At 45.2% G+C, this 27,766-nt stretch overlaps 1 protein-coding gene across 1 annotated transcript in view; it reads right to left on the bottom strand.

Moving 5' to 3' along the window:
- LOC137428271 (uncharacterized) overlaps positions 1-27,241 on the bottom strand; it is a 149,972-nt gene extending 122,731 nt beyond the window's left edge. The window contains exons 1-4 of the mRNA XM_078777451.1: positions 23,621-27,241; positions 19,187-19,389; positions 17,653-17,897; positions 17,380-17,575 (exon numbers count right to left, since the gene is read on the bottom strand). Of these exons, the coding sequence (XP_078633577.1) occupies positions 17,380-17,575; positions 17,653-17,897; positions 19,187-19,389; positions 23,621-25,595 (2,619 nt within the window). The 5' untranslated portion in view covers positions 25,596-27,241. The remainder of the gene's footprint in view (positions 1-17,379; positions 17,576-17,652; positions 17,898-19,186; positions 19,390-23,620) is intronic.
- Between the last annotated feature and the right edge of the window lie 525 nt (positions 27,242-27,766).

Here is a 27,766-nt window from a genome sequence, read left to right as displayed (position 1 = left end):
CCCGCTTTGAGCTTTGGAAGGCCGCATCCATTGCTGCGGACCAGGCGATGTCGTGCTTGGCCGGCTTGCCCCAGAGGGCTTCGTAGAGGGGCCGCATGAGGTGAGCAGCGCGGGGCACGAAGCGGTGATAAAAATTCACCATTCCCAGGAATTCCTGCAGGGCCTTTATGGTGCGGGGACGCGGGAACGTGGTGATGGCCTCGACCTTGGTTGGCAGCGGCACGGCCCCGTTCTTGGTGATGTGGTGGCCCAAAAAATCAACGGCCGTCGTGCCGAAGTGGCATTTGGCCGGGTTGACGATGAGGCCGTGCTCGCTGAGGCGCTCGAACAGTGTTCGGAGGTGGAGGAGGTGCTCGGCCCGGGACGTGCTGGCGACGAGGATGTCGTCCAGGTAAACGAAAAGGAACGGCAGGTCACGCAGCACGCCGTCCATCAAGCGCTGGAACGCCTGAGCCGCGTTCTTGAGACCAAACGGCATCCGCAAGAATTCGAATAAGCCGAACGGCGTGATGACTGCCGTTTTAGGGACGTCGGCCGCCCTGACAGGTGCCTGGTGATATCCCCGTATGAGATCAATTTTCGAAAAAATGACCCGTCCCGCCAGACGGGCGGAGAAGTCTTGGATATGCGGGATCGGGTACCTGTCGGGGGTGGTAGCGTCATTCAGACGGCGGTAGTCGCCACACGGGCGCCATCCACCCCCCGGCTTTGGCACGATGTGCAGTGGCGAGGCCCAGGCGCTATCGGAGCGCCGCACGATGCCGAGGTGCTCCAACGCGTCGAATTCGGCCTTCGCTATGGCGAGCTTGGCTGGGTCGAGGCGGCGGGCCCTGGCGTAGACCGGCGGGCCCGTGGTTGGTATGTGGTGCTCGATCCCATGCCGTACTGCGACGGCCGAAAACGTCGGCCGCGTGAGGGCCGGGAACTCCGTGAGCAGGCGAGCAAACTCGTTCGCCGCCGGGATGGTGCATGCCAGCTCGGTCGGCGCGGAGCTGCTCAATGTGCATACCAGGGAGCTGAAGGTTTCAGCGTTGATTAAACGACGCCGTTGGACGTCCACCAGCAGTCCGTGTGCGCAGAGGAAGTCGGCGCCTAGCAGAGCCACGGGCACGTTGGCGGTTACAAACGTCCAAGCAAAGCGTTGGCCGCCGAAGCAGAGGGTGACGTCGCGCAGGCCGAAGGTGCGGATAGTCGATCCGTTGGCCGCAACTAAGGAGGGGCCGCAAACCGCGGATTGCCTGTCCTGGTCAGAGGCGGGTATGACGCTCAGTTGGGCGCCGGTGTCGCACAGGAAGCGCCGTCCGGACGCTGTATCCGTGATGAACAGTAAGTTGCCCGTGTGGCCGGCGCTCATGGCTGGTAATGAACGCCGGCCCGGCCGTTTCCCGGCCCGCCGAAGGTGCACGGGGGTCGGCATGTCCGGGCCTTCTGTCCGAACCTGGCATGATAGTAACACCACGCTTGGTCAGGTGGAGGCCTCGGTCGTCGTGCTGGAGGTGGTCGGCTCGGTAGAGCGGCCGCCAATGGCGTCGGCAGTTCGGCCGTCGACCGTGCCGGGAGCTCGGGCGCCCTGGGTGTTGCGTCGGACGGCGGTGGGTCCCATGTCGCCGCTGCGATGCGCTGTCCTGCGGCGGAGATCTTGTCGGCTTCTCTGGCAAGGGCCCGGGGATCCGTGATCGTCGTGCTTGCCAGGGCGAGGCGTACCGGGTTAGGCAGCTGACGGAGGAACAGCTCGCGGAACAGGAATGCCGGAGAGTGCTCGCCGAGCAGTGAAAGCATGTAGTCCATTCGCACGGAAGGGCGCGTGTCGCCGAGCTCAGGCAGATCGAGCAGGCGCCGTGCGCGTTCCGCCGATGGGAGGGCGAAAGCATCGAGGAGAAGCTTCCTAATCGCGCCGTATTTGTCAGCGGCTGGCGGGCTCTCGAGGAGGCTCAGGGCGCGAGCCGCGGTAGCCGACCCGAGCGCAGCTACCACATGGTGGAAGCGGGTGTCGTCGGCCGTGATGCCTCGCAGGGCGAACAGGGACTCCGCCTGTGCGAACCAAACCGCCGCGTGAGCCTCCCAGAAGGTAGGCAGTTTAAGGGCGACTGCCGTGTCCATGTCGATAGGTCACCAATGAAGGAGCTGGGGCTCCCACGTCGATCGGAAGAATGGACGCGACAAAAAGCTAGAATTCATCCGAGTTGCTTTATTGAAATCAAACACTCAGGCACTCTGAAAACCCGTTTATCGGTCAGCAATATATATCTATTAACCCAGGGGGTTTGCCCAGGCCCGGCGCTAGGGGGCGTGGCCCAGCGTCCTGGCTGCGGCCTGGCAAGTTGAGGGCGAGCCTGCCCGGGCATGCCCGGGCATGCCCGGGCGTCCCGACCGAGGCCTGGCAAGTTGAGCGCGGGCCTGCCCGGGCGTCCTGGACGAGCCCGGCATGGTGATCGCTCCGCGTCCTTGATAGGTGCAAGGCGATTGTGAAACCCCAGCGGCAGCCGCTACACCATCATGTATTGTCATTGTGCCAAGTATGAACAAAATGGATCCATATATCTCCAAGATATGGTTGCGGATGCACGCACACACCCACGGACGGACGGACAATCCATAAGACCCTGTTTCAGACTAAATCCAGGCTAATTCAGGGGTTAATAAAGCTGGCCTGAAATTGCTTGAGATGGCTCCTGATGATCAGAGTCGACAAAGCAAATTCCACCACTGAACCTGAACTTGTGCTGGAAGGGAAATGGTGCAAAGATATTGTTATGAATTTTTGGGTAGAGTGATATATACATAGATCAGGTAGATCTGTGTCGGTATCATGCTCCGACTGTCGTGAAAAAGAAGAACCATTTCGATGTACATAAGTAGAGGACCTGTCTAGCCCGGATGTCGGATTAAGTTTGTATATTTGTGGTCATACGAGGATGGCCTTGTGTTAACTAGAGTAGGGATTATGTTAATTCCCCTATGTGTGAGACCTGTGATTTATCCTTCGTCCCGTATGGCAATGCACTACACGTAGAGCAGGAAAGGCCCAATCGCACCACACACACTAATTAAATCTTCCCCCTTCCCCCCCTCCCCCAACAACAAAACTCACCGGAAGAAGAGTAGTGCAGGCAGGAAACGCCCACGCATTGCACCAGCATGGTGATAAAACATTGCTCAGTCAGGCTGAGGCCATATCCACCTCACGACCGATTGGTCGAGGGGGTTTGATGGGGAGATCACACCAATGAAAGGGCAGAGTAAGGAAGGACTTGTGATTGGCCAGGGGCAGAGCAAAGAGTGACCCACTGATGGTAGGAAGAAGCGATGAACTGATTGGACCGACCGATGGCATGAGGAGGAGAGCGCGAAGCACTCAGCCAATGGTGAGGGACTCACGTGGGAAGAACATTGTAGAGGTCGAGAGGCGATGGACTGATTGGAAGGAAGGACTGATGACGTAACACCACGAGCGAAAAAAGAACTGGCTGGCCGGCATTTTGCCCCTCTCGTTTTTGGATCCCTTCGTGCCTGGACCTCGTCCGCTACTGTCCTCACCATTCCTCTGCTCCGACCTCTTGCCCTCATGCCTTCCTTCCCTCATGAACAAGGACCGACTGGACAACCCTCCCATCTACTTTCTCAACAATCCTCTCCAAGAAGTTTTGTCGCTCAAGCTTTTGGGTCTCACTATCTGCCATGATCTTTCTTGGGAAAACCACATTTCCAAGCTGGCCTCCAAAGCCAGTCGCCGACTGGGCATCCTCCGTCGTGCGGTCCTTCCTTGGCACACCTGAGCTCCTCACCACATACAAGGCTTTCATCCGCAGCTCAATGGAATACTGTTCTCCCCTCTGGGCTGGTCCTCCTGCCTCACACCTTGCTCGGCTTCACGCTGTTGAGGCCAAAGCTTTCAGAATCATTGGAATCTCCTGCGATGTAGTCAACACCGAGGGCCTTTCACTCACTCACCGCAGGCAGGTTGGTGGTCTTTCTGTCTTCTACCGACTCCTCTCCGGCCTTGCTCCCCCAGCTCTCTCTGTGCTCTGTCCCCCCAATATTCCTTCAGGTCGCACAAGATCTGCCTGCAACCCTCTTATGGTTAAACTGCCAAAGTCTAGGCTCTCTGCTCACCTTCACTCTTTCATTCCCCTTTTCTCCCGCCTCTGGAACAAACTCCCCCACTCCCTTCAATCCCACTCCTCCCTCCAGGTCTTTAAAACAGCTGTTCACCACCATCTCTTATCTTCCCCCATCGAAAACCTTGATCTTTTCTACCCCCGGTAATTCACCCCAGAGTCCTTGCAGTGTTCATATGTTTTATTCCTCTCCCACCTCCCCCCAAGTCCTCCCGATGTCCCTGCTCTCAAATGTTGTGTTTGTGTCCTTCCCCCTCTCTCCCCATCTTGTCTGCCGCTCCCCTTGTTTTTTGTGTTTTGTGTGTCGGTTTGTCTTTTTGTGTGATTAATGTTAGCTCTTTCACGAGCCTCGATCTTGTATACAAAAAAAAAAAAAAAAAAAAAAAAAAACCCTCGACCCTCTCTCCCTTCTGATACGAACGTTGGGTGCATCACAGTTCCGTGCCGAATCCGTGAGGACATTGCACGGCTGAGGAAGCGGGTTACACGCCCGGTCGTTCGCTTCGCGTGGGAGACCTTATCGAGGCCTAGTGAACAAGGGCGCATCGAGGCCTTCTTCCCACCAACGGGCCTGAGACGGGTCTTGGTGAGATCCATCATCCGATTGAGCTAAACACACACACACACACACACACACACACACACACACACACACACACACACACACACACACACACACACACACACACACACACACACAATGGTTCTTTTCATTTAATTATCCCTTCATCCTTGTGTAAGTCTGATGTGGGGATGTCCCACATTAGGACATTATTTATTTGAGCGTCGCGTTATATTTTGTATTATTAGCATCCGTGGCAATAAAACCTTGTTTATTTTTGTACATAAAATCCGGTTCGTGTGAGTTCAATTTCCACAGGATTGAAGACTGCTCGGAGATCGTGTCAGGTGAAAGCGTCCAGCTTCTTCTTCTTCTCTCTTCTTCTTCTCTCTTCTTCCCACGCATATGTAGTGAAATCCGCTATTGAATAACGCCTTGGTCACGCTCAATTGGTCATTCGTGGTGTGCTCTGTTTTAATAGAGCCGTCCACACGACAATATATATATGGGATGGTGATAGGATTGGGGATGACATTGGGGATATATATACAGGGTATCCATAAGATCCTTGTGCAACTTCGAACTTTTATTGTGCACAAGATCGAAACAAACTACAAATGTTGCATGAAAGCATAATTCATCACGTTTTGTTGTTGTTAATATTGTTGTTATTGCTGATGTTAAATACACAATTCCACTGAGTTTCTAATTTCTAGGCGAGTTGACATTTTCTGATCCAGACAACTTCGAGATAATGAGACAAGGGAAAGTCAAGCACAGAAAAAAACTTAGGAAGTCTGGCAACATTAAAGATGACTCATTCAAAATCAATATTTGGTGTTCTCTGAAGTTCTCTCTTCATTGATCCTTTCCTTTTTTTTTTTTGGAAGAAGGAACAGTCAGTGGTAAATGTTACTTTGCAATGTTTTGGAATTTCTTTGTTCCCAAACTAGGACAATTCAATCTTTCACCTATCACCTTGTTTGTACCAGTGACTCTTGGCTTTCTTCCACGATGCTTCGAATGTGCGACGGTTCTTCATATCTTTCCAAACAAGTGGATCGGTTGAGATATACCACCTCTTTACCTGGCCTGTACCCATTGGACTATATTTTATGGGGGTATATAAAACTGTTATTCATTAATCAAAACCACATTCTTTGGATGAAATTAGAGCTACAATGAACCACCTTTAGAGGCCATTTCCCCCCACAGAGCAGGGGTTGACCTTTTTTGGGCACCGTGGTCCCCTTTTTTTAGGAGCAATGTTTTACGGCCGGATGCCCTTCCTGCCACCAACCCTGTTAGTCGCCTCTTGCGACACAGGGAATTACCAGTGAACTGGTACTCAATTTGCCGACCTCGGAAGGATGACAGGCTGTCAAACCCCCTGGCGTTAAATTCAGCGATCGACTGGGATTTGAACCCAGGATCCTAGGATCCCAAGCTGGCACCCTAACCGCTTGGCCAACACCAGGCTAACTTAGAGCTACAATCACAAATACAATTCATGAAATTACTCAGCAGTAATTGAAGAATGTTTTCAACAAGTTGGTAGATCAGATTGACCGATGTTGAAGATTGCGGTCATGTTGAAGCATAAAAATTTGAACTGTATTGAGTAAAAACTTGATCAACGACATAGAGTTCATAGAACACATTACCCCACACAGTCTTGAGAAAAATGGCATGGGGGGTCTGCGAGCAGCAAATTTGTTAAAGAAGATGGTTGTAAATGCAGAATAATTTTTTAGAAAAGCATTTGCCACGACTTGAGAATTTAAGGACAAAGTAGATGGAGAATGATCCCAAAAACCGCTCTCAGAAATACCCACCGATCTTACTGGTTTCTGATGGCGAGGCAAGTGGGGGAAATACCGAGCCGATGTTGGAGCCCAATTTGCCTCCAAGATCGTGTCGGTGCGCACCTGGTGAGATCTCTTTTGATATAGAAAGATTTACAGACATTGAAGATTGTCGTGAGGATTAATTTGATGCTGCAATGGTAGATATGCAAAGAAAAAGACTTCCAGAGACGACACAAGAAAAACCAGAAACAGGAGGACACTCCCCCCCCCCCCCCCCCCCCATCAAGCTAACGTCATCTCCACATTCCGACAACCCAAGGACATGATGACATCCTGACTAATTTTAACTGTATACATTTTATTAATCATTTTCATTAATAACAGCCAGCATGATGCTCTCTCCAATCCACAAATTCAGACAGAGTCTGTGCCTTGTGCTTGACAGTGTGTGCTTAAAAATACATTGAATGAGAAAAATATGAGAAATTAATTCATTGTGATGAGTGTAGCGAGCCCTAAAATAACATTTTGGTGATTAAATAAGTGGCATGGTTTGAAATATCTAGATTCATTATTTACATGTGCACAAAACTTTAGGTATAGATTCGTTGTGGGTGTGGATTGCAGTGGGGCAAAGGCTGGTTTGCAGGTGATTACACGTGGTTTTGATTTTCCAGTGTTCAAGTATCTTTCTATAATTCACCAAATATCTGTCCGTCTGTCTGTCTGTCCGTCTGTCTGTTCGAAGGTACCACAAAAACGGCTGAACCGATCGCAACGATATTTTGGGTGGTTAATCCTGGGATCTCCTGGAGTAAAATGGGCTATATTGTTTTTCCAATTTCAGCTTTGACCTCCAGCATTTTCAGGTTTGGACTCCCGCATAACGTTATTTTCCCGGGTGCCGCACAAACGGCTGCACCAATCGGACTCAGTGACCTTGGACAAAGACCTTTTATAAGGACATGGGTTGAATCCCTACTTGAGAGAATGCCAACCCCCTCCCCACCATCACGGTCGTCTCTCCAACTCACAATCCCATGAGATGTGCAGAAAGGATGACCCAAAACCAATTATCTTCTTTTTGATTCGTATATAAACATCATTAAAAGTAAATAATGACCTCGGCCAAAGTTCAAACGATGTGGGTTTAATCTATACATGAGAGAATTCCACATAGCTATTTGGGCGGTGTGTAAGCCAACCGAGGCCGTAACACCTATCGGCTCAAAATCCTTTTAACTGTTGACGTGGTAGTTTTTACAATGAAGGAAACATTAACAATGTTGTTAAAAGTTTATTTTGTGATTAATTTGTGATTGGAGATATGTTGTTTGGAATGAAAAAAGAGATATCGAGTTCAAGTGAATGACGACATGTCGTGATGGTTTCCACTTTCTGAACGTGAACTTCACGCATCGCCATATGCAGATTCGCCACGGATCCACGATCGATGTTTATATATGTGACCGTACCCGTTTGATTGCTAACGAGTACGTTTTTCATGGAAATCCTTCACGAATTTGCTGTCCATGTCTGATGTGCGACTGAAAGTGCCACAGGAATGTGGAATTTATTGGTTTCATGCTTTAGCATTCGCTGTATCTGCATTGCCTGTTTGCTTCTGGCCTCCCACCCGTGCGCAGCACGGGCATCTCACTCGTATAATTCAATTACAATGAAATAAAAATTTTAAACTTTTTTTTTGTATACAAGATCGAGGCTCGTGAAAGAGCTAACATCAATCACAAAAAAGAACAAACAGACACACAAAACATACAATAAAGGGAGCAGGAGCCAAGATGGGGAGAGAGAGGGAAGCACACAAGTACAACAGCAGAGAACAGGGACAATGGAAGATCCGTGGGAGGGAGAGGGCTTGGGGGGAGGAGGCATGGGAAGGTGGGGGAGGGGCGGGGTGGGAAAGGTATAAAACACATGGACACTGCCAGACTTCCAGGAAAGAAAGAAGTCGGGATTTCCCCCCCCCAAAAAAGTGGATCTGGTGTGAATTAACGGGGGTAGAAGAGATCAAGGTTTTGGATGGGGGAAGAAAAGAGATGGTGGTGAACGGCTGTTTTAAAGACCTGGAGGGAGGAGTGGGATTGAAGAGAGTGAGGAAGTTTGTTCCAGAGGCTGGAGTAAAGAGGAATGAAGGAGTGAAGGTGAACAGAGAGTCTTGATTTTGGCAGTTTCACCAGAAGATTGTTGCTGGCAGATCTTGTGCGACCTGTAGGAATATTTGGGGGACAGAGCACAAATAGAGCTGGGGGAGCTAGGCCAGATAGGAGTCGGTAGAAGACAGAAAGACTACCTACCTGCCTGCGGTGAGTGAGTGAAAGGCCCTTTGCGTTAGCTTCATCATGGAAGATTCCAATGATTCTGAAAGCTTTGGTTTCAACAGCGTTAAGACGAGCTAGGTGTGAGGCAGGAGCACCGACCCAGAGGGGAGAACAGTATTCCATTGAGCTGCGGATGAAAGCCTTGTATGTGGTGAGGAGCTCAGGTGTGCCAAGGAAGGACTTCGCATGACGGAGGATGCCCAGTCGGCAACTGGCTTTGGAGGCCAGATTGGAAATGTGGATTTCCCAGGAAAGATCATAGCAGATAGTGAGACCCAAAAGCTTGAGTGACAGAACTTCTTGGAGAGGATTATTCAGAAAGTGGATGGGAGGGTTGTTCAGGCATTTCTTTTCGGAGAGACATAGAAAGAGTGTGAGATTTGTCAGGATTGAAAGACATGTCCCACTTGTTTGACCAGTCTGTGATTTTGTCCAAGTCTGCAGAGAGTGAGGAGGCTGCAGACTTCTGAGGTATGATCTGAGGGATGAGGAATGGAGCGGCAGAGAGTGGAGTCATCAGCAAAGAGATAGAGAGGAATTTCAAGAGAGTCAGAGAGATCATTGATGAAGACCAGAAAAAGCACAGGGCCCAGAACACTGCCTTGGGGAACTCCAGCCTGAACAGGAAGGGGAGATGAGAGAAACCCATTCAGGGCCACATGTTGACTATGACTGGAGAGGAAATCCGCAAGCCATGCGTGGAGATTTCCATGGATACCAGAGGAGGAGAGTTTGGTGAGCAGAGCGGGGTGCCAGACCGTATCGAAGGCACATGATATGTCAAGGGAGACAGCTCTAATTTCCTGTTTGGCATTGAGGGCCTCCATCCATTATTGAAACAGAAGAAGCATCATGTCCAGAGTAGAGTGACCTGGTCTGAAGCCAAATTGATGATCAAACATCAAGCCGTTGGAGAAGAAGACAGATTTGATATCCGAAGCAATGATTGATTCCATGACTTTGCTGATAATTGGGAGAAGGCTGATTGGTCTGCAGTTGCAAGGATCTATTTTTGCACATTTTTTGTGTAAAGCGGTGATGTTGGCTGATTTCCAAGCTGATGGCATATGACCTTGAGAAATGAGAGGGTGAAGAGAACAGAGAGAGGGAGTGAAAGAGCGGCAGAGCAGGATTTTAGGACCCGTGGGCTGATGCCGTCTGGTTCAGTTGCAGAATCAGAGTCGAGGATTGACAGAAACTTCTCCACCTTGTCAGGAGAAAAGGACACAGAGTCCAGGAGCAGCTGGGTACGACTGGGTACGGTGGGGACAGAGAGGGATGGGTTTGGGACACAAGATTTTGAAGCAAACACAGATTTCAGTCGTTGAGGCATTCAGCTTTTTCACATGCGGATTCAGCTGTGGGGTAAGGGAGGGGATGGAGGGGAAACAAACAGCAGAAACAGATTTGACCAGATGCCACCAGGATTTGGAAGAGGGAGACAGGTTTGAGAGTTCAGTCTTGAGAGTTGGGAGATATTGTTTCCTGGCTCTCCTGAGGGTGGACACACACTTGTTTCGGGTTTTGTGGAAGAAAATGAGATTGCCTTCCATTGGATTTGTCTTCCAGGAGGCAAAGGCAAGTTGTTTCTGGGCAACTGCCTCACCACAATATTCCGTGTACCATGGACGGGAGGAAGGGTATGACAACTGAAGACGAGATGGGATAAATCTGTGCATGAGAGAGAGCAATTTACTTTGGAAGAATTCCGAGGATGAGTTGATGTCAGAGACGGTAGAGATGGGAGACCAGTCCAGATGATTGATGACTGCTTGAAGACCGTGCCAGTTGGCCTTGGTGAAATGCCAGACTCGTCGACGCTGATGAGGCTCTCTGAGAATGGTCAGAGAGATGTCCACTTTAACAAGTACATGATCAGATGAGCCGATTGGAGCAGAATAAGAGCAGCAGACATTTGCAGGGAAGTTAGTCATAACCAAGTCTAGAAGAGAAGATGCTCCGTTGACTGAGATCCGGGTCAGGAAATTGACAGATTGTGGAAAAATGTTGATTGAAAAATGATTGTGGACGTTGTGGAATTTTTTTTTTAAATCAGAAGTTTACCGCCGTTGATGCAGAGTCTTTTACACCACCTTATCTAACACATTAAATGAGTTCTTCATGCACGTGTTTTTGCCAATTTTGTTCAACTGCCTGGCAGGTATTCAGCAAAAAATAATTATCTAACTATTTTCTGTGCATGCGCGATCAGGACGAAATCTGAGCGAAAATACAACTAAACAACAGGTTTGTTTTCTATTAATGCTCAAAATAAAACATTCAATTGAAATTAACTTGTTTCTTAATTATAAACTGACGTTTCTAGACAGACAGACAGACAGAGAAAAGTGAACCAATTTCCTGAACCCACTTTTCATGTTTTGCATGTATGGGGGAAGTGAGGAGGGTGGGAATAACAACAGCAGCAGCTGCACATGATGGGAAGTATTATCTGCCCTTGGGGAATGAACCCAGACAGCTCATAAACAAGTACATGACCAACTCTAATCCTCGATAAATCCTTATTTTTTTGTGATCAACACCCACCTGAATTTCAGTTTCTGAAGCTGGTTCATTTTACCATCAATTTTAAATCAATAGATATCTTCAGTGAGATTTAATGTCAGTTTGTCATAACTCTGCTGGGAGAAGTCATTCCTTCATGGTGTGCAAACGAATGAAAGTACAAACAAACCCCCGCCCGGCAACGGCGGGTACTTCTGCTCGTATCTGATACATTGAAAAAGCCTCCGACATAGGAAGCCCAAATATACGAAATGATACATCGATAACTACACATGAAGCTCAAGCATGGACAAACCAAACCAATGCCATTTATATTTATTGTGTCCTTAATAGCCACATGTAATATTGTACAATGTATGGAGGAATGTTATGCCTGCTTTGTTTGTTTTCTCAAATACACAAAAATACAAGACAAAACCGTTCACCTTATGACTTTCGACAGTTTCAAGGCAACTGAATTAAATAAAGGGTACATTAAAAAAACAATACAGCAAAAAGTTTAAAATAAACAGCAAAACAAGAGCTGATCAATCAGACGCATTAATATTTTCATTGAACTCTGCCAGAAAAAGGTGATACCAGCGACAGTCCTTCATATTCAAAACAAATTACTGTAAACAGCACATCGACAAATTCGTGTAATGTTAGTGTAAAAGAACGCAACACAAAAGTATAAGGTTATATGACAAAAAGTTCCGATGAGATAAATGGAATGGTAAAAAAAAAAAGAGAAAAAAAAAGGAGTTCAATCCCCTACGGTGTGGAGTCCAGAAGTGTCTTGTACATGGTGACAATTCGGGCACAAAAACCAGGGATGAGGAATGCCAGAAGGGAAATGATGAAGCAGGAGGAAAGTGTTGCGGATATCCAAGATAGTTTTAAGTGAAGTAAATGAAATTTGCCATTGCGATTATAGGTAAAGTGAAATAAGTGCATATAAAGTGTGTACATTCTGGTATAGGCCTGGCAGACAACAACATCGGAGTAATGCAAAGTTGGCACAAACAATAAATGTTTGTAGAAATGGCAGATTTTGTATTCTTTCCTTAACATATCATTTCATCACAAATATATACCTGCACAAGAAAACGTCATAAGAATAGAGAGAAAATATTTAAAATGCGTTTTTGTCTGCATTTACCTATCTCGTCACGAGTGTTTGAACAATATCGTTTCATTTTATTCTTAAACTACTGAAACAAGAATGACCGGACTTCAAATGAACAATTCAATATCACATGAGGGACTTGAGGGTGTGCTCAAAAGTTTTCACCTTTTGGGATGCTCCCATTCGTTTTCACCGAAAAAGAAAGATATTCGAATGAAGCAAAGACAGATACCAACATCAATCTTCACTCCACCATGAGGGATACTTATTTCTCAACATGATCACCACTACGGTCCACACATTTCCACCAACGTCCAGGTAGTTTTGTGATGGCGTCACAATATAACTGAGTCCTGCTGACTTAACCAGCACTTCACAGCGGCCTTGACATCATAGTCGGAAGAAAAATGTTCCCCACAAGGTGTTCCTTAAGTTTGGGTAACAGATGAAAATTTGATGGAGCCAAGTCGAGGTTGGTGATTCTTTGTGACGGTGGTACTCCATTGACCGTCTCTAACTCTCAGGATCGTAATGGTGCACACAACCCTCACCTCCAGTCAGCCATCCCAACTCTCATCACCAGTCAGTCATCCCATCTCTCATCACCAGTCAGTCATCCCAACTCTCATCACCAGTCAGTCATCCCATCTCTCATTTCCAGTCAGTCATCCCATCTCTCACCTCCGGTCAGTAATCCCAACTCTCACCTCCAGTCAGTAATCCCATCTCTCACCTCCAGTCAGTCATCCCATCTCTCACCTCCAGTCAGTCATCCCATCTCTCACCTTCAGTCAGTCATCCCATCTCTCACCTCCAGTCAGTCATCCCATCTCTCACCTCCAGTCAGTAATCCCATCTCTCACCTCCAGTCAGTCATCCCAACTCTCACCTCCAGTCAGTCATCCCAACTCTCACCTCCAGTCAGACATCCCAACTCTCACCTCCAGTCAGTCATCCCAACTCTCACCTCCAGTCAGTCATCCCAACTCTCACCTCCAGTCAGTCATCCCAACTCTCACCTCCAGTCAGTCATCCCAACTCTCACCTCCAGTCAGTCATCCCAACTCTCACCTCCAGTCAGTCATCCCAACTCTCACCTCCAGTCAGTCATCCCAACTCTCACCTCCAGTCAGTCATCCCAACTCTCACCTCCAGTCAGTCATCCCAACTCTCACCTCCAGTCAGTCATCCCAGCTCTCATCTCCAGCGCTTCACAACCCTGGCAATGTCGTGCTGCCCTCTGACATCTCGACTAACATAGCATTGACACATGTGAAAATCACTAGTGTCCGAATCACGAAACTTCACAATCAGGGGCGGGAAGAACCAATGTGCGGACTGCGCTTCATTTGATTCGAATATCTTTACCTGTTTTGGAGAATAAGAATAGGAGGCATTACTTTTCAACACAACCTCATATAATGAAGTTTTAGCAATTTCATATATCCATCCGTTCACAAGGTGTATTTCGATATTAAAAACTTCATAGCAACATGAAGTGGTAGAGATCAATATGGGAGGCATTTCTATACATCATTTCACCTTAGACAACATCTACAAAGGAGTAGACGAGATGTAATTAGAGACCGATACTCATTACAGAGCTCCGAGGCGCATCACAAGTGGAGAAACGTTTCAAGGCGAGAAGCTACCCTGGACATGTTAACATTAACTAGAGGATTCAAATTTAAAAGTCTTATTAAAAGTCAAAATTCAGTCAAATTCAAATTTAAAAGTCAAAAGTCTTAGCTCTTTCACGAGCCTCGATCTTGTATACAAAAAAAAAAAACAAAAAAAAAAAAACCTTTGTGGTATTATACAGCTGCAAGCACATTACATCGGGTAAGCAACGCATCATCCGTCCTCCCATGCCTTCGCCACAAGTGAAACCTTTGCGATTTGAAGTAAAGCAGAAAGTTTGCATTTGGTTGTTTTAATGTTGCAGTATTACGTATTCTATGATACTGTGCAAGGGTAACTCTAAATTGCATTTTACACAGTCTTAAAAACAGATAATTTTATCATAAATAAGCTACAAACTGTAAAACCAAGGACAAACAAAAACTAGTAAAAACAGGACGAGGTTAAATCCAGGCCAACCTCCCAACCTCCTCTCCCCCCCCCCCCCCCCCCTAAAAAAAAACCAAGAAATACAAACAAGGCACATTTACAGGAATCGCAACACAACTAAAGTTGCCTCTGTGTGAGCAGAAAGCCACAAATAGTTACAAGTTAAACAATTGTTGCTCGTTGCTATGGAAACAAAACAACAGCTCCAGAAAAAAATGCAAACAACATTAATTTCAGATATTGAATCTTCTTGATTTATAAAGAAAGTGTAAACATCAACAACTGTAATGTAAAAACAAAAAGGTCTCAGCTCAGCATCCAATCCGTATGAAGCGAAAGTCCAAACATGTGATGGACGGAAGTGTCCATTTGGTCCCAGAAGGATGTCCAATATATATTTATATATATATATATATATATTCATTGCTGGCAACATTCTCCGGGATAGTCTTCATCTAGTTCACTTGCCTTCTCTCTCCTCGTGTCCAATTTCACCTGGAGAAGTTGAACACATCACCAATTCATGGAAAGCACAAATGTCCACATATTTCCATAAATTCATGAATAACTTCCTGATAAATGGACATGTACGACTGTACGCATTGCAGGCACAAATTGGTGGTGCTCCTTCCCCATTTCTCCCCGCTACCCACCACTCCTCATCCTCTTCCTCCTCCTCCTTCTTCTCCTCCTCCTCCTCCTCCTCCTCCTCCCTCCACCACCAATCCTTTTTCTTAGAATAATGCAAATATAGAAAGCAGATGCCTCCTATTCTTACCTGCAGCATATTACACCTCGACTTGAAGCAAGCAAGCATTGAAGATTTTTACATACGAGTACACCTGCTCCGAATGGGAGCGGCAGGAAGGGTTACGTATATTATCCTCTTTGGGATATATATTACAGTGGATCAAGGCTCAGGCCTCAAGAACGTCAGGGGAATGTTGATAAGGAATAGGCGGCTTGGCAAGCACTAGCTAGCTGCTTGGTAAATGAACACACCCCGTTTAACATCCATCCGATGGACGGCACACACTTTGGTGAATCACCCCCTGAATGTGAAACACTGGGGCGACAGCTTATAGCTAGGTCGGGGTTCAAACCCAGGCTAGTCAGATCAGTAGTGCTTGCGATCTATCGATGTTAATAGGTCGTTTGTTGGAGACCCTACGAAGGTTTTGTGCAGATATGGATTTGCCGTATGTGGGCAGGGCAATTTGTCGAACACATCCGATAAAGTCTGCCAGGAAGGGCAATGGTGAAGTTTGGAAACAACAGCTGCTGGTGGAGGATGTGGAAGACGAGGATAACAAAAGCAATACCATTCAAATGTCCCAAATGAAAAATAAGAAAGCAAAGGGCCGAGTTCAACAATATTGTTACGGTTTTTAGAACCTTCACTAGTAAATTTTAGTAAATGCATCCCTTATAAATGTCCCCCTGAAAATATTCCCATCAATTGGCTTGTTGAAGATCGCACCCTAGTTAGTCCATGAACAACACGTAGCGAACCATAGGACCTCTTCGTAGTTATTTCATTATTATGCGTTTCAGTTAAGGATCTGTTCCCAGTAGTTGAATCTGCGTTGCATTAATGAAATAAGAGTAGGCTCCAAAGTCCCCTTCAAAAGCGGTGCTAGTGGTTTTCTACCTCCCCACAAGATGCCATTGCCCATGTGCTCCATCTCGGAGAAGAAGGGGGAGGAGCCGCCAGATCACGGGCGTGGCACGCCGACGCACCACCCAAGGCGGAGCGAGCGAGCCCCCACCAGCCAACCAGGGCTGACGAAAGACCATCGCGGGCGTGTCTCCATGAAGCGCGCATTGATTTGCAGCACGCGTAATATAGGCGGGGGCGCGAAGCCTTTTTACGAGTTGGATGGAGAAGGTACGAGTTGGAGAAGTGGGACGAAAAAGGCAGAGAGAGTCGGGTGAGAAGGTGATAAACGAGAATCGACTTGGGTTGGAGACGGCGCTTGGTGGGGTCTGGCTGTGAGAGACGAAGCTGTGCGGAGCTGCTTCGGAAAGCCCCGACCGTGTGAAACTGAATACGTGGAGCTGCCGTTGGCTGTTCGCTTCCAGCCCGGAGCATGGACCTGGAGCGGACCTCCTTGCTGTGCCTTCCCCCCGAACCTTCCAGCCCTGCTGTCCCACACGGACCCTTCTCATCCCTTCTTCCAGCCATTCCTGCCTGCAATTCCCTTGTCGTGTAAGTCTGTTGTCTGTCCTGTTTGTTGTCTGGGGTATAATATAAGACTGTTTTAAGGCTTGCCCTGTGTCTTCTTCTTCTTCTGTAAATTACTTTCGTTCCTCCTCTTCTTTGGTTTTGTACATATAATTAATAAATTCCACTTGTTCCTTCTTATTCTTTGGTTTCATTCTCCCCTGATCACTTTAGTCTCTTCTTTCAATTGAGTACCTGTGGCACGATTTGGCCGACGCTTTATAATCGGGTTTAGTCTCTTGTTAACGGCTCGAATCGCGGATTGCTAAACCGCTCGGCAAATACCATCTTGTCCGTGGTTCGAGCGGTACTTGTCTCCCTGTTTTGTGGAGGGATTGGTAAAGGTATTCGGGAGAAAACCTTGACCAATAACCCTGATCAATCCCACCCCGCAAAAGAGCGTTACAAGTACCAGGACTGGAGACGGCCAGCTTAACAGGCCAAGGGGATTAACCCCCCCCCCTTGCTAAGGGGAGTGCCGTCCCCCCGGATCCGTAACAATATGGTGCTGTACTTCAGCCCGGCCGGGAAATCCCAAAATCACCCCTGCTCGGAATGTTGCCTAACTCGCCTTCACAATTGTTTGGAAGCGGTTCTACTGGATGCAATCAAGTACACAACCTGCAGAGTGTCGGAGGATCTGAGGAAGACAACCAGGGAAATGTCTGCCCCATGGGGTGGCAGTTGCAAAGGACTCCACCAGTAGCGCAAGCTGCAGTGTTGGAAGGACTTCCCGAAGATGCTGAGATTCCAAAAGTCATTGCAGAGCAGGTTAATGAATCGAGTGGTAAGGCACTCGATGGCAAAGAACGTGTTTCTGTGGTTGACATGAGCAAGAAAAATGTGCTTCGACTCTATGAAAAAGCAGCATCCCTCTCCACGGATTGCAGTTACTCGACGTGGATGGTGCAATGGCGCAGCTGGGTGGTTACGAGAGCAGCAGCACCAATGTGGCTTTCCTGCAGAACATCCGCAACAGGCAAATGTACCGTCGGCTTACGGCTGAGAGAGAAACTTGCACGCAGAGGCTGCATTTGATACTCAAGCAAAAAGAGCAGCTTCGGATCCAGAATGATGAAATGCAAAGCGACGATGAGAACATGCGTTATTTGGAAGACATGTTCTTGAGAGTCTTTGTCCTGCTCCCAACAAATGAAGTGCAGCAACTGCAGGAAAAACTGAACGCTTTGGAGGTGGAACTTCATGGACAGCAGCAGTGTCAAAAAGATGTTGAGGTAACATAGCCTGACCGTGTCGTGATTTGCACGGATTAGCACGGTCTTGAATTTCCAAAAATTAGCATGGATCGATCTCATATTTCCAAAATTTGCACGAATTGGTCTTGAATTTCCAAAAATTAGCATGGATCGGTCTCAAATTTCCAAAATTTGCATGGATTGGTCTTGAATTCCCAAAATGAAAATTTTGCAAGGAGTCTCGCAGGAGAATTATTATTACATCTGACGTTTTATTTTGCTAGGTGGAGCTGGTCATTTTTGTCATGTAAATTTCAGGATTTAAAAAAATTAACAAGTCCCATACGAGTCATGTTGGAGGTTAATACTTGATATTCCTGAAGATGATGGAATTTTAGCACCAACAGTGTTCTCTCCGAATTGCCCTTCACATTTTGTCCTCGCAAATTATCTTTCTTTTTCTCCGCATAAGTGTCGTCTTCCTTTTTAGCTCACCTGGAACGTAGTTCCAGGGAGCTTATGCGATAGTGCGTCATCAGTCCATCAGTCTATAAACACTTGCAACTTCTTCTCTGAAACTGCTGATGGGATTGTGACCAAATTTGGCACAAATTATATTTGGTGTGTTGCAATTCAAGTTTGTTCACGGCATTAAAAAAGAAAAAATCAGAGTCTAAGCCCCTAAGGGGTCTACTGGGGGTCAAAGTGGATCCAGGTTTGACCACCACCTCACCCCCCCCCCCCCCGACCCCCAAAATAGGTGCTTGCTTTTTCCTCTGAAACTACACACACCATTTCGATGAAACTAGACCACAACCTTCACCACCCGTGATGTACCAATGTTTGTTCACGGCATTAAAAAAAAATTGGGGTCTAAGGAGGTATACTGGGGAAAGGGGGGGGTAGACGTGGAGGGGGTCATGGGGGTTTTCCCACCGTAAATAGGTATTGTTTTTGGGTTTTTTTCGAAGCAAAGTGTATTTATTCTAAAGGCTCCTCGAAATGAACCAGAATTGTCTTCATATGGCATGAGTGTATGTAGCAGTTCTCCATGATCATGTATTTATCTTCCTTTTAATGTTCAAACTCTGTGGTAAATACATTTGTACTCTCAACCTACTTGAAGTGGTTAATCTTCTACACAAGCCCTCTCCATGATAAAAACGCATCTCTTCGCCACAACAGTGCCGATGACCATACGTGTGTGTGCGTACAAGCAATAATGAACAAACCTCGTAGTGATAATGAGCAAAGTATGAAATATTTTTCGCAGCTCTTGGACTCTCCGAGACCGCGAATGAGCGGACACAAGTCTTTGAGGCGCTGGCTGCTGGCATGTCAAATTCCACCTCGACGGGCCTCAAGAATGAAGCAGGTACTTCCAAATGCGAGCCCAATTCCAGGCGGCAGGACAAGCAGTGTGGGTGGTCAGTCGCTGTTGAAAGACACACAGACATGTCTATGGTTTGAGAAAAGATTCCTCCAGTCTTCCTTTAAAGAAAATGCTCTCAGCGAAATGTGTTAAATAACTTAGCTTCGCTGTGACTGAAAGCAAAGCATTTCAATTCTCATCGTAATGCTGAAACAAACAAGTCAAACCACACGAAATCAAATCATACCAACACAGCAGTAAAAGGTTTTATGTGTGCCTCTGATGATAATCCTCAATGCCACCTGCTCACCTCAAAATAAATAAATAAATATGCCCAATGATGGCTTCAAAGAAATCCCAAGTCGGTCAATGTGTTTGCTGCCAAATGTGTGGATAGATTCACAAAGCGTTTTCTTAGATTACCATTCACTGACTTGTTCCAGATACATTTCATGGGAATTAAATCAGCAAGGTAAAAAAGTTTAATTGAGAGGGGAAAAAAATAATCTATAAATAATCATAAAAGACTGTGTGTCAGTAAGTTAGTGTGTGTCTCCTCCATAACTCCAAAACCATGAAACCTAGCAGCCCAAAACTTTTCCTGCATACTTAGCAAACTCCAAGGGAGTGCATGAATGAAAACTGCGTGCTTGGGTGTTTTTAAATTCCATTTTTGAAGATATTTTAGGGGATGCTCATCACAAAAAAATATATAAAAATAAGCCTTACCAAAATGGTGGTGTGCCATCTTGGTCAGCCATCTGTGACATCGCTAGATTATTCAGCTGCCATTTTGTTTTGGCCTATTGAAATGTGTCTTGGAAACATGATCTACTCTCATGGACTAATTAAAGTACAGTAAACCCTCAAATATTGTGAGTTTAGACCAATCGTGGGCAACCTATTGTGTTCCGATTTCTTCATCGCGGTATTTCATTTTGGCCAATTGTGGTTTTTGAGCAATGATGAGTCATTGTTTACGTCCGTGTGTATGATTACCTCCCATTACAAGCCTTTTCGTGTTTCTCGCACACTGTTACTTGTAGTATTCAGACCAGCATACGGAACGAAGGCAAGTTTAATATGGAATCGTCATTGAACAGGAAATGGCATACGGATACCCTATAATACTAGATCTACAAGATCTAGCAGAAACACAACAGGTAATAATGGTGCTAAAAAGTAAAACTATGAACAAAATTAGTTGTGCCCAACGGCAGCGAAAGGTTATGAAATTGTGCGAAAAAAAATCGAGTTGTTAAACAGGTTGGCAAGAGGTCAAAGAGCGGCATCTGTGGGTCACTATTATGGGATCAATATGTGCAAGTGGTCCCACCAGGAAAACGCAAAAGTCTCATTCCAGTCCTGTGATACTCTAATTAAAAGAATGGAAAGGGGCTGAAGGCTCGAGTTCAACCATGGCAGACCATGACGCTGTGCAAAACTACCCACTGCAGCTCACCAAACCAATCGAGGTGAAGAGATTTATGCCACAGCAGGTATTTAATGCCAAAGAGATGGGATTTTTGTGGAAGAGGATGCCACCTCGTACCTTCCTGTCCAAGGATGAAAGATCTGCTCCAGGGTTCAAGGTGGCTAACAATTGTGTCACCCTTCTTCTATGTAGCAATGCAGCCGGCAGCTTGTCATGCTCCGGATTATCCATCAGCCATCAACGTCATCCCAAGCTAAATCTTGAGTTTTCTATTCACAGCAGAGTACGTACGTAATATGTCTACCTTCACCCACCTCGCTGTTTTGTAAAAAATCACCTCGACGCTGTTTTGGAATAAATATAAAAGGGTAAAAGTCCTGTGTTTATTTTATTTACATCTTTATTTAAATGTTAACATGTGTGTGTATATATATATATATATATATATATATATATATATATATATATATATATATATACATATATACATACATATACATATATATATACATATATATATATATATATATATATATATATATATACATATATATATATATATATATTTGTGCAGCGTCTGTCCTGTCCTGTGTTGTCACTGAACTACTTTCTCAAACTTTTGTGAAATCGTACCAAACTTCTGGAATGCACATATCTCTCCCGTCGGTATGTCCTAAGGGTATTTATTGTGAAAAAAATTCCAATTTTTTTTTTTTTTTTTTGGGAATTGTTTTGGGGAATTTTTTTTTTCAACTTCAAATAAGCCCGTTCCTCAGTATCGACGCTTGGTGCGGCGAGCGCAGCGAGCCGGGCTAAGCTAGTATATATATATATATATTACATGTTTATTTCAATTGTGATATGTTTATTTCTGGCTGCTGCCGACCTTCATCAATATTTTCTCGAAGTCCATGAACCTAACCCCCCCTTTTCCCCTAGGCCCCTGGAATCCACTATCGCGGTTTCAACTATTGCGGCATTTTCCAGAAACGTAACCCCAGAGATATTTGAGGGTTTACTGTATTTCATGGAAATCTGGGTTCGAGTTTGAGGATCGGATGTCCAGGACTAAATATGTACCAAAATCTGGAGTGAAATCTGTGAATATTAAGAAATTACCGATTCTTATAACTAAACCTCTATCTTAGAACTAACCTTTAAGTAGGGCTGTTCTTCCTCCTTATCCATATTGCCAAAGCATTAAACTCAACTTTTTCTACTGTTCCAACAATTATATTGAGTGAAGAAAAGATTAAGGAATGTGGCAAAACTAACTTTATTGAGTGCAACAAAAATAATTAATCAGCAGGATCGATGTGAAGGCTGCATCAGCCGTGCCTGGGTTGGGGAGTTAGTAAGGTGGGTTTTGAAATTTTTTGGGGGAAATATTCGGAGTTAGTAAAGCAAAAAAAAAATCAAATTAAAGATTGAATTCGAAGAACGATTAACATAAAGGGGTGATTACAACGACGGGCCAAGTGAACTCCCAAGTGCTAATCATCAAATGCTTGATCGTCATAAGTACAAATTGCTAAATGCTTACCATTCCTTATCAACCGTTTCATTGGAGTGCTTAAGCCACTTTGTGAGCACTCTACAAGCTTATTGGTAATGGAACACTCATGCTCCCTCCTCCTGGTCTGCCAACTCCTCCTCCGCCTACTCCCCGCTCACTACTCCTGCTCCCGTCACACCCCTCTTTCTGCTCCCCCCCACCCCTCCTCCTGATCATCACTCACCCACTTCCTGCTCCCCCTCCCCTCACCGTCCTCCTCCTCCCAATTCCTGTTCTCCTGCTCCCTCCTGCTCTCCCCAGTCCCCATCCTCCTGCTCCCCTCCCCTTCCCCCTGCTCCCTCATATCCCAGTCCTCCTGCTCCCTCCTCCCCGTCGTCCTACTCCCCCTTCACTTCCCTTCCCCTTCCCCCTTACTCCCCCTACTCCTCCTCCATTCTCTCCCCCTTTCTTAATATTCAAATGAGTAAAGTGATCCGTCATTGCCTGGACGGGTACCTTTGCTAGTAACGAAATAAAAATAAATTATTTTGCAACAGATGGTGCTTTTAAACTTGTACTTGGGCCACAACCTCCTCTGGCCAATGCCACAAGAACTTCGGAATAATTGTTGCCGTTAAAGAAGATGAGGTGCTTTTAACCTTATTTTAAAAAACCAAAAAAAAACCTTCGGAATTCAAAAGGTTTACGAATAACCAACAATTGCTAATATGGGAAACATAATAATAAAGGCAGAAGTTTTCAAAAGTTAATTTAGCATTTTATTTTTGGTGAATGAAATACTCACTACTTTACCAAAGGGGCTTTAATGACCACATTGCTTCCTTTCAACCGACATTAATTGGTGCACAGCAAGCAGTGACAAAGGCCATTATGCGATTAAACTGTCAGGCTTTCACTTCAGGCATGATCCCTCGCAAGGCCATACGGTTGCTACTCATAGTTGTAGTGTCAAACTTGTTTTATCGAAGTACCAAAACGTGCATGTATTCATGGCCACGTCAGTCGTCAAGAGGAGAGTGACCAATCACAACATTCAGAGTCGATATCAAGGCACCGTACACCACGGTGCACGCTATCAGCTGGTGGATGAAGCGTCCCTTATCCTCCTGATCCATTACATTCCACTGTTTTTGCATCGATATCATTCCCCCTACCATCTAGATGTTGTGTCATAATGTCCGGATTACAAAAATCCATGAGTGATGCAAATTTTTTTCTATGGAGCCATCATTCACAAATGAAAAACACGACAACCTAAATATTACAACTCCAGAGTGCATCGTGATAACATTTTGAACTTTAACATGACAACAACAAAAAAACAACAGCGTACAAAGGCCTACCTGCATTTTTGTCCGGGAGGCATTCTATGCGCCACACAATCGCTCGGAAGGCATGCTCATACTTGGCGCTGCCAATTGTCACGCGCATCACACGTTCAAGTCCCGTTGCTGTAGTAGAACCAAACTTAGTGCTGCGATTCACTTTGGCCATGAGCGATCGCTGTTTGATGAAAGTTTCTGTCCGAAAGATCTTGACCCAGTCGTCAGGCACAGGGAAACGGACCGCAACTGCTTCACAAGGAACGAGACGCAACTTGTCTCTGTTGGCTTCGTGCATGGTCGACATCACCAACCAACACTGCAAGTCAATAAAGGCTCCTTTTACCAGAGCTGTAGGCCTGATTGTAAATGGAAGGCTCGTCTCACCATCATCTGTCCGAAAGCGCATAAGTTCAAAGCGGCAGGCATCTGGGGGCCTGAAACTAATGGCTTTGGTTTTCCTGAAAGCTTCGACATTGGCACATGAGTGAAACTTGCAATTGAAAAGCTTGATCCACTTCTCTGTGGAGTTTGGGATAATATCCTCTCGTCTCACAGATTCTTTGCCATCCATATCAACATCATTCAGTCCCAATGTACACTCAGTTTTCCCCGACAAAAAAGCAAGTATATAGATCCGTGTTGTAACGCTGCGTTTCACCATGCTGCTGCCACTCTTCACCAAAACACCTCGAAAGAAGTCAGAAACCTCAATGGAAACCGATTCTTCAGCGTACACAGAATAACTGTCCTTTGGAGCTGGAAGAGTCATTATTTCATCTTGAACTACAGAAATAAATCGCGTGAAATCTTCGTAGTTTGTCGTGCCAAGTTTAAGCAACTCTGTCCTCGACTCGGCATTGATTAGGGGAATCTTGGAGGGATATCTGCGCTTTTCTCTGTGGGATACACATTCAATTCTCAGTGCATGAATCTTCCCCATCTCATTAAAATTTTCCAACCTTGGTTCAGAAAGTTCATATCCCAACTGCAATTGGAATTTTTTGAAAGGTTTCTCTAAGCCCTTCTCATAATAAAAAAGCAAACACCCTTTGGAAAGTGTAACATATACCGGTCCCCACTGCCTCGAAGACATTTTGGTTTTCTTTTCTGGAATCCTAAGCATAAGGGACCAACCATCTACAGCTTGGTCATCTTCAGCTTGTTGAGAAATATCCGAAGAGTCCAAAGATGGCAGTACAGAAACATTATCTTGAACTTCTCCACCGAGAATCTGTATTTTTTGGAAACTGTCAAAAAGCTCTGTTTGAGGTACTCCTTGATGGAACTCCGTAAGGCTGTCCGTTGAGGTGTGATGTACTTCTTCATTTCCATTGGTCAATTTTTCTACATTTACAAAAGATAAAGTCTGTGCACAGCTGCCTTCTTTCCTTGCATTGTCAAAAAACGATTGGAAAGGATTAATTGGAGAAAGTGGCACCTCTTCATGAACGCTATTAAAGAAAGGATTTGTGGGGTTGTGCGATGTTTGCAAGGGGTATTCATTGTTGCCGTTGAATGAAGACCCGAAAAGATCATCGGTGGTCGTGTCAACAGTTACCACTTTGGGAGAAGGGAAATTTTCCAGATTTGGAAAATCAAACCTGTTTGAGTTAAATTCTGTTCTGGTTTCAGTTACTGGGTCCCTATTTCTGTTAGAAAAGAGAGCGTACCCAGAAACATCAGTCGTGTCAACAGAAGCGATCGTGGATGGAGGTTCTGAAAAGTCCAATAAACCTTTTACTTCAGTTTTAGTTTGACAAATGGTGGAAAACGAAGAGCAGTTAAGGTCGAAATCATTGCTTGTGTTGAATTGAGCAACAGTTGAAACAGGTGGATTGTCCAAATCCAGTAGAAGGTCAGACTTGTTTGAGTCCAACTCCTTCTCATTTGTAGGATGACCATTCCCAAACACCTCTTCTGGTCTGTTTGGCACCGAAACCACAGAGTCATCCTCAAACGTCACCCAGTTGGAGAAGTTGGTGGAAGACATCATTGCTGTGGACTTTCAACAAGTTGAAAAATTGCTGTAAATGCCTTCACCTGCAAGAAACAAAAAAAAGAAAAAAAAGTACAGATACATTCAAAGTACACCTCTCCCATGCCAAATAAATAAATAATATCCTCCAACGCGCGGCATCCCTATGGCGCCTTGAGCTTTAGGCGCCCAGGGATACTGCCATGCAGCACATATAGATGGTATTGGGAGAGAGAGGTGTACAATAATTGATTAATTGCATAATTAAAATCAAAAAATAATAATCGTAAAATAATTTCTTAATCAATTGACTAATAGCATACCTCAACCAAGAGTGTTTCATCTGAAGCTGTAACTTTTTCAAAATGAAATTAATCCAAAATTAAATAATTAATTGATTAATTGATTAATCAATAAATAATATCAATCGATTAATCAATAAATCAAAATATCCTTTACAGCCACATCACTTGGTCACTGCCATGTCCAAATATCAGCTTCCTAGCTCAAAAGGTGCCTGAGATAATGCCAAGAAGAGAAAATAAATAAATAAGTACTTAATTAATCCATATTATTATGTAACTAATCAATTAATTAATCAAAAAACAAAAAATACTGGTTTTTGCTAAAGCACTTGCTCACTATTGTGCCGAAATTTCAGTTTCCTAGCTCAAAGGATGGCTGAGATATCGTCCAGACAAACAAACAAGAAAACAAGAAAACAAACAAGGAAGAAACCAGAGTGAAAACTGAGTACAGTTGGACCCGCTATTCGTGGGGGATATGTTCCTGGAAAATCCGCAAATAGCGAAACCTGCGAATAGTGGGGCATTGTTTCAATGGAAAAAGTGGGGATAGGTTCCCGAGTCATGAAAATCCACGAATAGAGAGGACCAAACCACGAACGGCAAGGCAAAATCCGTGAATGGTGATGCAAATCCCGAGAATGTCGACGATAATCCACGAAGGTCGATGAACGTCCTGGAAATGGCGACACAAAACCTGCGAATGTCGGCAATAATCAACGAATGTCGATGAAAATCTGCGAATGAATGCCGTGCCATTGTTTCAATGGGGGAAAAGGAGACAGCTAATTGCACTAACAGATACTGTGGAATGTTTTCATTCTGTACAGTAACTCGCAGGGATGACGTGTTATGCAGCTGGTAGGATATCCCGCGAAGCATTGTTTACCTGTGAACGGTGGAATATCACATGAAGCTATTCACAGTGTGAACGACAGGATATCCTGTGAAAGCCGGGAAAACGTGAAACACACGGCAGAAAACGCAGGAGCAGGTTATGCTCGCGGCTCGTAGAAGATGTTTTTTTGCATATGTCCAGCGCTTTATGCATGGCTGGTGAAAGATGGGTTTTTTTAATACTGTATGTCAAGCTAATGGGTGGAGAAAATTTTTTTTGCGCCCCTGAAAAACCGCTAATTCACGGAACACAACCGCGAATAGGAAAGAAAACCCCACGGTTTCACGGAACATGGGCGCAAATAGAAAAAAAAACGCGAAGTTGCGGGACACTTTTCCGTGAATAGAGAAACAGGTCACATTTTATCACCCGCGAATATGCGGAACCCGTGAATAGCGGAACCACAAATAGCGGGGTCCGACTGTACTCCCTTTCAGCGTGCATCATCGCCAGGCGCCCTTCGGTACCCTGTAGATGGAATAGGAATGGAGTGGTTTAATAAAAACAGAAAAATGAAAAAACTTTTTTTTTCTTTTCTTTAATACATTTTTATTTTACTTTAAGTGCATTAAATGTTAGCCTTAAAGTCAATCTAAATGAAGGTTTTGCAAAGTCCAAATAGGTGTAACTGATTATATGATTACATTTCTCACTTTGCATCCTTATGTTTAAAAAGAATGTACTAATCAAGAAGTAAATGATATATAACAGGAATAATTAGAGGACTCACGAAATATAGGAATAAGAGAAGTATCCGTGGATGAAGGTGTCGAGTTACTACCACTTCCTGTTAGTAAAAGTGAGCGGTGGCAGTGGATACAACACAACAACACACAGATGGACATTTCTTCTTTTACAAATATATGCAAACATCTAGTACAATTTCAGTCCTAATAGTCTAGTACATCTAGTACATCTAGTACAACCAAACAAAAAATATGCCTCCGCATAGTCCCTCAACGGGTAGATGCCCTCGTTCACTGTCC

This window comes from Myxine glutinosa, chromosome 5, assembly GCF_964187855.1.
Source record: "Myxine glutinosa chromosome 5, kmMyxGlut1.1, whole genome shotgun sequence".
Lineage (NCBI taxonomy): Eukaryota > Metazoa > Chordata > Myxini > Myxiniformes > Myxinidae > Myxine > Myxine glutinosa.
The sequence above is the reverse complement of the archived record's forward strand: the minus strand, read 5'-3'. Positions and strand labels throughout refer to the sequence as shown.